This window comes from Microtus pennsylvanicus, chromosome 2 (assembly GCF_037038515.1).
Source record: "Microtus pennsylvanicus isolate mMicPen1 chromosome 2, mMicPen1.hap1, whole genome shotgun sequence".
Classification (NCBI taxonomy): Eukaryota; Metazoa; Chordata; class Mammalia; order Rodentia; family Cricetidae; genus Microtus; species Microtus pennsylvanicus.
In genome coordinates this window covers 105,930,952-105,943,751 of record NC_134580.1, presented here as the reverse complement: position 1 = coordinate 105,943,751, position 12,800 = coordinate 105,930,952, and the positions used below count along the sequence as shown (strand labels likewise).

Sequence of the window (12,800 nt, the reverse complement as noted above, 5' to 3'; positions counted from 1 at the left end):
TGATGTGTTAGTCCCAGGTCTATATACCACCACCTCTATCCCCCTCCTAGAGGTGCTCCCTCTCAATGGTCTAGAGTTCCCTTGGTACACTCTGAGTCTCTGTGGGATATGAACCTGGTCCAGGTCATCTCTACCGCCCCTGCAGTGCTGAAAAGGAAAATATTCAGCACACATTTACAGAGCTATGCTCAAAATGGAAATTCTTCCAAACACCCACTTCAAACACACCTGCTTATCTCTAGCTGTATTTACCGCCAGCACCTCGGACTCTGGGGAAAGTACAGGAGCTAAATCTTTTAAGAGGTAAATGTTGCTGAAAGCACACCTTTACTCCCAGTAACCCGGAGACAGAGGCAGGAGGATCACTGTGCGCTGGAGGGTAGCCTGGTCTATAAAGGGAGTTCCAAGACAGCCAGAGTTACATAGTGAGACCCTGTCTCAAAAGAAAAGACAAATGTTTAAATTTCTGTTGTGAAAATGTAAATAATTACCATAGAGACAACCCAGCAATATGTAAGTATTTTAATATCCATCCAAAGTAATACAAAGGGCTTTGGTTTTGTTTGTTTTTCTAAGAGACGTTTATGGGTCAAATTATGCCCTGAAGTCATCAAAATAATCATAGATAATTTACAAGTCTTGAGCCTGGCTAACACATGGCTAACGCAGCCCCTGTGCTCACAGTGACAGTAAGAAGCTAATTCAACTGATGGTAGAAGCAAATCCTGTCCCTTATGACACCCAACACAAAGCAAATACACAATAGCAAGGACACAATCTGCAAATTGGTATTTGCTGCCCTCTGGTGATCAACCCTGAGAAGTTCCCACACCAGAGACCTGGAAAGTATATAGTTCACACAGATGTGTGCTCCCAAGTCTCATCATTCTACGAGACTTCTAAGCAACAGAGCAGGTTCTGATCCTCTGCTCTCCACGTGTGTGTGTGTGTGTGTGTGTGTGTGTGTGTGTGTGTGCCTCTGTGTGTATGTTTCTCTGTATGCCTCTGTGTGTGTGCACCTGTGTGTGCCTGTGTATGTATGTACGTGCACATGTATGTGTGTGTGTACGCCTCTGTGTGCCTATGTGTGTTTCTGTATGCCTGTGTGTGTGCCTGTATGTGTGTATGCCTCTTTGTGCTTCACTGTGTATGTGTCTCTATGAACCTGTGTGTGTGTGTGCCTGTGTGTATGTGCACCTGTGTGTGTGTCTATATGTGTACATGTGCAGGTGGGTGTGCCCCTGTGCCTCTGTGTGCCTGTGTGTGCCTCTTTGTGTATGTGTGTGCCTGTGCATGTGTGCGTGTGTATGTGTGCTGGAGAAAGAATATCACAGCCCAAGCAGCTAAATGAGCATTGAGACCATGCTTCCTCTACAAAGATAACTGAGAGAAGAGGCACCAATTTGAATTCTCCACCACTGCTATCTGTGAGAACAGATGAGTGACGGCTCGCTGTGTACATGTGTTAAAAAGAATAAACATTACTTGACTTCCCCTCCAGTTTTAACAAAGCACACACCGTGTGTGTGTTGAGGGCATTGACATAGGAACCCACTACCTCTCTTTGCCCTGCCCTCCATAAGGTCACACTACCAACATTATCAAAGGCTTTCAACTCTAACCAAGCCCTTTCAATGCGTCTCCCACCTTGAGCCTTCATGTAAACAAGATCTCATGGAGGTGCTGCTACCTTCAGCTCCCCCTCCAAACCCCAACTAGGTGTAGACTCTCTAGTGCAGTATCATTAGATAGGTGACTTATTCTTTGAGGGTTGCATAGATCCCCATTAGCCACTAAAGCATTCAGTAAGGCGGAGGAATGGATAGATGAAGGAGGGGAAGAGTGGAGGAGGGAGAGATGCATGGATGAATGAGCAAACGGGTATATGTATGGAAGGATGTACAGGTATATCAGCAAATGACTAAAGAGACAGAATAATGCAAAAATGGATGGATGGATGGATGGATGGGAGGTAAATGGTCCCCCCACCCCACCCTGAGCCCCACTACCCCTGCAGGTCTAGGAAACTGAAGAAGCTGCCACCATTTTTCCTACCACACCTTTTTTTTGATGACTTTTAGAGGCTCCTTCAATCTCTTCTCTAGATCATGCACTTCACTGATTCCAGGAGGGTGCCCAGGCAGCATGGCTACTCTTGTCCCCAAACTACTCATATACAAATCCCTCCCATCGCCCAGATTTGGCTCATCATTCAGCTAAACTCTGAGAAACTACTGCCAAGGGTGAGCGTGTATTATCACCCTTATTTGTCACCCTAACTACCTCAGAGACACCTCTAATCATCAGTGTCCTTGAACCTGATCTTGCAAGCTTCCACGTCCCTGTGTGGCTCACGTCGGCAGGTTCTCAGGGAAGCCCTTCCTTTCTATGACAGTAGTTCTCTCTCTAAAGAAATGGAAAGACTCTGTGATTTTCAAGGTCACGAGGGCATAACAAAAACCCAGAGAGGCTGGCTCTAGGGCCTTAATGGCCTCAGTACAGCATCTGGAGCAGACCCGACATTTTAGCTGTTTCCATTCATGTGGATTCCACTCAGTCACCTCGCCTGACAACTTTATATAGGACCACCTCTTCTTGCCTAGTTCAGGGCTGGGCCCTGGGGTGAGGGGAGGAGGCAGAGATGATTCCAATCAGCTGTAGTCTTGACTGACAGCCTGTCATGGAGGTCCTTCACCTACCCTCTGGGTCCTTTGACACATATATCAGTCTGCTGAAGTAGCAAAGCAAACCCAATAACTTCAATAACAGACATTTTTCCCTCACAGTCTGGAGTCTAGAAGCCTGGGATGGAGGTTCCAGTGGCTAACCGGAAGCCACTCCCATTTTGTCCTCGCATGGACTTTGTCCCGTGTGCAGACACATGGAGATGCCTAGTAGATACCAGTTTTAGCAAATTTCCGCATTTCCTTTGAGTTCCCTTTTTGCACACACAGTGCCCAAACATTGGGGTTGGCCATGCCTTCTGAATGGATCCATGACCCATGCGGAATCCCTAAACTCTAGTGTTACCGTCGCAAGCTTTAGTTTAGTTATAACCAAAGTAAACACCATGTGGGGAGCCACCACGTCTTGGAGAGAGACAGCACTGGGAGCATGTGCCGGCCTGGCACTTCGGAAGAAGGCACAATCTCGAGAGCTTTGAAATGGATGAGAAAATTTGCCTTATATAAAAATGAGTAGGCAGAGCATCATCTGTGAGTACCCCAATCACAACAAGGGAAGAAAATGAGGCCATCAAGAGAGGGCCAAGTGGGAAGAAGGGGTCCAGGAGTAAGGAGTCATATGGGACCCTTGATATGAGACAAGAACTTGGCCCTTGGTCCATGAACATCAGAAGGCCACAGAGGGAATCAGGGTGGCTGGAGCAAAGCTAGCCTAGGTACAGCCATGCCTGCCTGCTAGACACAGGCCTCCTCAAAGAGCAAACCCTTGCCTGTAACGTCACACCAGACAAGACACTGCTGGATGGTGTGCAGCTCCCAGGAGTCTCCTTTGGGGATACGTTTTTACAAGTGGGGACCAACGTGTCTTGTGCTAAAACATTTACCTCCATGCAGAATCAATCCAAAAGGAGAAGCTGGGATGCCTGACCACGAACTAAAATCCCCCCCCCTGCTGCCACCCTCCACGTTCACAGTGTTGTCCTCGTCTCCCTTACTTGCTGGGAAAGGCTTCCCAGCTACCCCAAGTATGTTTCAAATGTCTTTTAAGCCCCCTCCCCCACATTACCCCTTACCCCAAACATCTCAGTTTCTTTTTTCTCCTGTTCTTGTTGATCATTTAAATGATCATGTCATTTTGGGCACCCAGTAGAGCATGGTTACTGCGGCAAACCTTTGAGAGAAATCTCAACATTCTGAGGAATGTCGTGGGAATGAGAGACAGTCATGAAAAGTCAGGCATCTGGGCAAAGTTTAAAAGGACTGAGCATGCCCAGCCTTGAGCTAAGATCATTGTGAGCAGCCTGGGTGACAGTTTCCTAACACATCAAGAATGCACGCAGGAGGGTAGGATCCATTTTCCATTCATCAGAGACAGCAGAAGGAACAGAAGCATCTTAGATTTCAGCTGTGGAAACACCCGTCACACGTCTGAGCTGCAGGGGAAGAGGAGCTGCCAAGAGGGCCGCTCTGAATCACTCACTATGCAACACAGCCACTGGAAATGCTATTCAGGGGACAACATGGCAGTATACACAAGGTCTAACCCCACTGGGGCTCTGTAAAACATCTCCCCATGGCCTAGATGCTACAGCTGGGATCCTGCATGCTGCCCTCTAAACCCATGTGTTGATAGATAAGTATCTAGCCTGTGGCACTAATGGGAAATTGTGGAGTCTTTAGAATCTAAGGCCTGACAGAAGGAAGTAAGATCACTGGGGCTGTGCCCCTGAAGTAGGTACCATGAGCTCAGCTGGAGGGATGGTTAATTTTGATTGCCAACTTGATGGGATTTAGAAACACCATACAAAGCTGGGTGCTGGAGGTGTGTGCCTTTAATCCCAGCACTCGGAAGGCAGAGGCAGACAGATCTCTGTGAGTTTGGGGATAGCCTGGGCTACAGAGTGAGTTCCAGGATAGGCTCCAAACCTATACAGAGAAACCCTGTCTCAAAAAAGAAAGAAAGAAAAAAGAAGAAAAGAAAGAAAGAAACACCATACAAACAACTCTATGGGCATGTCTGTAGGGATGATCTAGGTTAACTGAGGTGAGACAATCTACTCTAAATATAAATAATATTCCATGGGCTGGCACCTGGACTGAATAGAAATGAGGAAGTGAACTAAACATAAGCCTTTCTCCCTCTCCGCTTCTGTCTGCAGATACAATGTGAGCAGCTGTCTCAAGTTCCTGCTGCCGTGACATCCCCATCATTGTAGACGGTACATACCTGAAGAGTGGAGCCCAAAGAAACCCGCCCTCCAGCCAGTTTGCTCCTATCAGGTATTTTGTCACAGCAAGAGACAAGTAACTGGTCTAGACCCTTCCCATCTCTCTGTGCTTCTCAGACGCCATGGCATGAGGTGTGCTCTCGTCCGTGCGCTCAAGCCACAATGCCCTAAAGCCGTGTTATTCTATGCCATGAGCTTGGCACCCTTGGTCCTTCACTCTTACCTCACCATCATTGGCAGTCCATTTCATTGGTGAGAAAATTGAGGTTCAGGAAGGGCTAAAGCCTTCCCTACAGCCCGATTTCTGTCACACACGAACTAAGACTAGAATCCAAAGGTCCCCTGAGTTCAGGGCCCATTCTCACAATCATACATCTACACGGACAGAAACTAAGGATGAGCATCAAACTGTCACAAAGAACTGACCCAAATGTGGCTCTCGAGACCACAGGGTCTTCAGGGCTAGCCCCATAGTAACATTCAGTAGAAGAGGAAATGAAATCACAAAAACTCACCCATCGTTCTCCTTTCCTGGGAGCTGCCTCCCCACACTGTACAGATCTGGTGAAATTTAAAACCAGGTCTCAGGGCTGTAGAGGTAGCACAGCAGTTAAGAGCACTTGCTGCTCTGCAGCAGACCCGTTTAGTTCCCAGCACCCACGTGATGGCTCACAGAAATCTGTAATATTGGTTACAAGAGATCTGATGCCCACATCCGGCTGAGGCCAATGCCAGGCATGCCCACCGTGCATGTACAAGACTTCCGGCAGTGTGGATGTCCTGGTGCCATCTCCCACATGTATCTGTCTAGGCTGTGATGTTGTGGAATATCTGTACACTGTGTGACAATGTATTGCTGTGATTGGTTTCATAAAGAGCTAAATGGCCAATAGTTAGGCAGAAAGAGATAGGTGAGATTTCTGGGGAGAAGGGGAGAAAGTAGGAGGAACCTAGGTATGCAGATTACTCCAGAGAGAGGCCAGTGAGATATGGAATGAGTCAGACACACAGAATGGGGTAGAGGTAAAAGACACATGGTAGAACATAGGTTAATAAAAATATGGGTTAATTTAAGTTATAAGCACTAGTTGAGGGTTGGAGAGACAGCTCAGAGGTTAAGAGCCTTGGCTGTTCTTCCAGAGGTCCTGAGTTCGATTTCTAGCAACCACATGGTGGCTCACAAGCATCTGTAATGAGATCTGGTGCCTTCTTCTGGCAAGCAGGCATACAAGCAGGTAGAACACTGTATACATAATAAATAAATAAAATCTATAAAAAGAAAGAGCTAGTTGAAAGCAAGTCTAAGCTAAAGGCCAAGATTTCCTAATTAATAACAAGACTCCATGCCTACAATGCAGGGTTTCCCAGAGGCCTCTGCTGCCATTAGCCAACCAGCAGGTGATTATGACCCAGAACTCCTACCAGAAGACTGCTGACAGTGGTTGTTGGAAGACATCCATGAGTTGGAGCAATAGTGCACAGAGACTCCCTTTACACTCCAGACAACCCTGGATCAGCTCCCCGTTCTGCTTGTCCATTTTCCTCAGAACCTGAATGCTGACGGGCCAGTGCCTCATCACAAAGTTTTGCTGGGTTCCTCCCCCCATCAGATAGTACTGATAAGGAACTAGCCAAGACACCGGCGACACAAGACTTCAGAATAGCCACCTGGTCTCACATAAGAGCCACTACAGAACAAGCATGCGAGCAGGGCGTCAGGTCAGGGCCTCGGTACTGAACACTTGGGTACACAATGTGACAGCTGGATACATGCACAAAAGGAGCGCCATTCCCAGGCACTGGGATCAGGCCATGGTGCCCATAAATGAGTAAGAAAGGATTTTATACTGTTCAGTTACCCACAGACCAATGTCAGGCCTGGAGTCAGGTGAATGAAATCTCATCCTTCTTGATAGAAAAACTGGATCCAAGTCACAAATACACACTACTGAGGAGTCTACATTTTTCTTCCAGCTTCGCCAAACTCAACGGCACTTAAGGCAGAATTCTCCCTCACTCAGAAACTACGAAGGCCCAGAGAACAAAACAGTATGGAGCCACGAGGAAGAGAGAACAATACTCCCGGAGCTTCCTCTCTCGAGGCTCTACCCAAACCAGTGCATGGGAGAAGGGGAATGGGGAGACCCAGATAGCTTCAAAGATCTGTCCTTGTGAACTCTGCCAGAAGACTGTTGACAGTGGTTGTTGAAAGACGTCCATGAATTGGAGCGATAGCATGCAGACACTCCCTTGACACTCCAGACAACCCTGGATCAGCTCCCCGTTCCTGCTTGTCCATTTTTTTCAGGCTTGTAAACATCACACCTGACTAGCATGTGTAGAGAAATAGGCATCGAAGAACTAAGCAAAGAAATGATGACCTTCCCATGTGAGTTGATGCTTAATTGCTTTCTAGCAGACACACTCATCTTAAAGAAGATAGTCTCTCTGGGTCACCTTTTATGATGCTGCTGCTTTTGCCTAGCAATGCATATCTGAGATACAGATAGATGGAAGATAGTCCGAGGGTGCAGAAATGATCTGTATTCACGGTTAAACAGCCCTCCTCAGCATACCATGAATATCTCTGGCCCCATGTAACTGTGAGTTGAGAATCTAGCCTCTGATATTGTTACTCATCCTGGAAACAACAAGCAGTAAAGTTAATTAGAATCAGAGTCTACTACCTTCATGGTACCCATGGCGTTGAAAGCCACTGCCAGTCTTGAAGGGGTCAGCATTGCCAGCATTGCGTTGAATCTTGTACTCTTGTTTTGAATGGGTGAATAGTACTGTCCATCTGGAGTCACAGAACCAAACCTGTGAGGATGTAGGGAAGCAGGATGGAAAAGAGGACGGTATTTAAGACAAAACAAAGTAAGGTGCTGCTAGAAATGAAATCGTGTGACTCCCCTGTACACACAGAAATGGGACTCCTGGGAGCGTCTCAAAGGGAATGCTGAGAAGGGCTTGACTTGAAGGTAAGTACAGGTTCTCTACCACTGCCAGCCTGCAGTGGAGAAGCAGCTCCCACAAAGGAATAGCAGGAAGACCACCACCATCAAACCAAAGCCAGGGCCTGGATGGGCAAGCACCCTGGCTTGCTTGTTTAAAACAAGGTGATGTAATGAACATCCCATACAATTCAGCTGTTTACAGCATCTGGATTTGGTGGGGTGTAGGATTTTCACAAAGTTCTACAACCATTATTACTCCTCAACTCCAAAACTTTCACCATCCTAGAGAAACCCCACCCCAGCTGAACTCACTCTCTCTATCTCCACCCTCCAGTCCATAGCTAACAACTTCCTGTCCTTATGGATCAGCCTACTCTTTGCATCAAAGGGAACAAAATATATCATGTCATTTTGTATCCAGCTTCTTTCACTTGGCACAGGGTTTGCAAGGTTCACCTATGCTATATAGTTTATATCACTACTTATTTTTTTATGAAGGAATATTTCACCCAATCATCTTTAGCATTTATCAGCTAACAGATGTTAGAATTTTTCCACTTTGGGGATATTATGGATAATTATGTTATAACTATTTGTGCTCAAGATTATTTGGGACAAATAGATGTACACATTTCAATGAGCATATGGACAATGTTTATATGTATATAACACACACATATCTATGTATATATGTATGGATGTACACACACATAACATATACAGATATACGTGTGCATCTGGAAATAAAACTGTTGAATCATCTAACTTCCAACATTTTAAAAAAGATTTATATATTATTTGTGTGTGTGTGTGCTGCACGAGTTTAATGCACACCACTTGAGTAAAGGAGCTCACTGAGGCCAGAAGAAGATGAAATGAGATGCAATAAACATCTGATTAACATTAGATCCTCTGGAACTGAAGTTAGACATTCATGAGCCATTATGTGGGTGCTGGGAACTGAATCTGCTTCCTTGCAAGAGGAACAAACACTCTCAACTGCCATGCCACCTCTCCAGTCCAAACTTAAAACTTTTGAGGAACTGCTAAGTGACTTTCCAAATCTATGAAGACATGTTACAACACTGCCAGTGCCACGTGTCAGATCCAATATCTTCATCTTCAACAGTACTTGGTATTGTCTGCAAGTTTTAGCACAGACGTCCTAAGGGGTGCAGAATGGCATCTCACTGGGATTGGACAGCAGCCTCCCAATGACAGTGGGGAGTTGGGGAGTTTTCTTTCATGCTTTATTAGAAGGTTGACTATCTTCTTTGGGAAAATGTCTAATGATATTTTGTTTAGTTTTTTAACTGGTCGTCTGTATAATTAACTGGCATAGTTCTCCCATTCTGAAGGCTAGGCCCTTATAATATGTTTGATTCACAAGTCTTTTTCAGCTCAAAAGTCAATTTTCACTAAGTTTTTACAATTTTTTATAAACTTCAAGTGCGCTACTTTTTCTTTGGTTTTTCTTTGCCTGTATCTTTGGTGTCATATTTAAAAACTCACTGATGAGGGGCTGGAGAGATGGCTCAGTGGTTAAGAGCACTGGCTGCTCTTCCAGAGGTCCTGAATTCGATTCCCAGCAACCACATGGTAGCTCACAACCATCTGTAATGAGATCTGATGCCCTTTTCTGGCATGTGGGCATACATGGAGGCAGAATGTTGTATACATAATAAATAAATAAATCTTAAAAAAAACCTCACTGATGAGACCAAGGTCACTAGCTGTATAGCCCAGGCCTCTTCTAAGAACTGTGTGCATCTGTGCTGGGTGGTGTGAGGTAATAATTCAACCTAACATTTTTGAATATAGACAGCCACATGTTCTGGAACCACTTGTTGAAAAGACTATTGTTTCCTTTCTGTCTTGGTTCTGCAGAAGTCTAGTAATTATCAATAAATTTATGTGTACACTATTCTATCCCATTATCCATATATATCCCTTATGTTAATGCCATGCAGTCAGGATTACCACAGCTTGGTCTTCAGCTTTCAGATTCCAAGTATGAATCCTCCTACTGTATTCTTTATAAAGACGGTTTCTCTGCTCTAAGTTTCCTATACTTGCATGTAAATTTTAGGATGAGTTTATTAATTTCTTCAAAAATGAAAATGGCAGCTGAGTTTTTTTTAGAGAGATTATATTGAATCATTTGCTTACATCTATGAACTGGCTCACTTTCTAATCAATTGATGAACCAAAACTTGCTCCTTTAAAACCCCATGTGGCTACTGCTGTTTTGCAGTTATGGGGGACAACTTAAATGGTAACAAAATAATGTTATAAATTAAATCTTGCTCATCAAAGTGATTGACTACAAACAAGCCCACTATCATTCTGCTTTCTCATGGAATCTGATTTGCTAATCTCTAGTGCTTTTGCTAAGCCCTTCCCATTGGCCAGTAGCTTCTGAGGCCACACCGGACACTGGGATCTGGTTAGGGTGATAGAATATGGGAAGCTGCCCATTGTGACTTTTCTCCCCGCCTTCCATCCCCCAGAGTGGGTGATGCTGACAGGAGCCTAGGAAACAGACAGAAACCGGGTGATGCTGACAGGAGCCTAGGAAATGGACAGGAGACTCTAGGGAAGGCTAGTGGGCCTCAGACCCACTTTCACAAGCACTGGTATCTGCTGAGATTTTCCAGGACATCTGTAAAGATGTCTTTGCTGTTTCTGTTCTATTTACCACCATTTTACATAAGGTGGGAGACAAAGAGAATGTGGTCCATTCTAAGTTTGTTTCCCACACAATTTTCTTTGACTTTTGCAAGTGACTACATGTATTTGTTGACAAGAACTTGTAAGGAGCAAAGATATGTAAAGGAAAAACTCCACTGCAAAGCAAAATAGAAATCTTATTTATGCCCAGATTGTTGGCTCTACCAGTGATTTAAGTGCAGCTCTGGCTCTGGATTTACAGATCACAGGAAACACAGCTGAGGCACTGAGGTAGCTGATGTTTCCTAGAATCTGCAAAAAAAATATCATCTTTAACCCTGATTTTCATCAGTGATCACACCAGAGAAGGAAACATCCACCTCCCTATTTGAGTCACCTTGACTACCTTGTGGATGCTTGGGCATTCTCCCTCCAGTTGACAGTAGTTTTAACTACCTCCTCAGATGAAAGGTGTCTTTTTTCTAATACAATATTTTTTATTTATTCTTTGACAATTTCATGCATGCATACAGTGTATTTTGATAATGATCAAAAGGGGGAGTGTCTTAACTTTTCACACCCACAGGGGAAGCAAGCAGCGCACATCAGACCGTGAGGGGTGCACCCACCCACTGAGACGATGGGAGCTCACCAAGGCCAGATGGACTGGGACTGATGGAGCATGTGATCAAATTGGACTCTCGGAACGTGGCGGACAAGGAGGGCTGACTGAGAAGCCAAAGACAATGGCACTGGGTTTTGATTCTACTGCATGTACTGGCTTTGTGGGAGCCTAGTCTGTTTGGATGCTCACCTTCCTAGACCTGGATGGAGGGGGGAGGACCTTGGACTTCCCACAGGGCAGGGAACCCTGACTGCTCTTTGGACTGGAGAGGAAGGGAGAGGAGAAGGGGGGAGGGGGAGGGAAATGGGAGGAGGGGAGGAGGTGGAAATTTTTAATTAAAAATAAATAAATAAATGGACAAAAAACAATTGCCAAAATAAAAAGAAGTTAAATGCCAAACAACAAGAAACTGGGGACATAATTCATCATTTATTTAGCATAGTGCTATGGTACATTTTAATGGGAATTCTTAAAAGAATAGAAGATACTCTATGTTAAAATTCTAATGTAGGTCTCTTTTTTTAGACATATTGGCATAGAGAAAAGTCTACCGTAACAAGCATTATGTCTGACAGATGTCATGTTGGAGCATTTAGATTTTTCACTATTTGCTTATCTACCTTTTCCAGTCAGTTGTGGAAACCCTTGAGGGGAGACCACTTGGTCCTGCAGTCTGCAAGACCCCAAAACTAGAGGCCTCATTTTTGGGAACAAGGAGACCATCTACACAGACCTTAAAGAAAAAATTACTCACTTATCCAGCAGGTTCTCTCTTGGAATTCGAACCTTGTTAAACATCAAAATTCCGTTATCCACACCGTTCAGACCTGGGGGGACAGATTTCAAATGGAGATGCAAGGGAAAGCTACACAACATCCAAGATGGTCTCAGCTACTTCTTGGCCTAAAACACAAACCTTAAACATTTCCAGAACTGCAGGTGTTCTTTTGTTAGGGAGTATGCCTAGGATGTTGTCTGTTTGTTCTCTGGGCCCTGGCTCAGACACACCTGGCCCATTCCCAACCCCCACCTTGAAGAAAAACCAGACAATGATGTGGTTTTCCTTGTTTGCAGCCCCTGCCCCCCACAATGTGCTAGAAACTCAAGTTCAGGGTCTGATGGGGCACATCTCCCTCCCCAACAGCAAACATTATTAAAAGGAAAGAGTTCAGGGCCTGAGGAGACAGCTCAGTGATTAAGAGCTCTTGTTGCTCTTGCAGAAGACCCAGGTTCAGTTCTGAGAACCCACAGGGTGGCTCACAACCATAACTCCAGTTCCAAGAGACTGAGGCTTCCTTCCAATCTCCCTGAGCACTCAGCCCACATGTGGTACGCAGACATGCAAGCAAAATACTCATACATAAAATATAATTTAAAGCTAAATAAGTAGATAAAAATTTAAAAAAAGAGTGTTGAGGCAAGAGAAAGCATGGGACACTGGAGACAGACCAGCCTGTCCCCATGAACGGTTCATGCTTCCTCCTCAGGCACAGGATGAACTAGTGAAAGTAAATAGCAGAAGACATGGGAAAACCAAAGCAGTCTTTCTGCAGCTGCCAATGCTGTCAACATGTGGCATGATTTCATCAGCAGTGGCCTGTCCCTCGGCTCTCAGCAGACCTTGACACTCGAGGTA

The 12,800-nt window shown here is 45.0% G+C and overlaps 1 protein-coding gene across 1 annotated transcript in view; it reads right to left on the bottom strand.

Moving 5' to 3' along the window:
* The window catches only part of Acoxl (acyl-CoA oxidase like), a 283,810-nt gene that overhangs the window by 212,287 nt on the left and 58,723 nt on the right, over positions 1 to 12,800 (bottom strand). Inside the window, exons 8-9 of the mRNA XM_075962688.1 lie at positions 11,919 to 11,991; positions 7,600 to 7,732 (exon numbers count right to left, since the gene is read on the bottom strand). Of these exons, the coding sequence (XP_075818803.1) occupies positions 7,600 to 7,732; positions 11,919 to 11,991 (206 nt within the window). The remainder of the gene's footprint in view (positions 1 to 7,599; positions 7,733 to 11,918; positions 11,992 to 12,800) is intronic.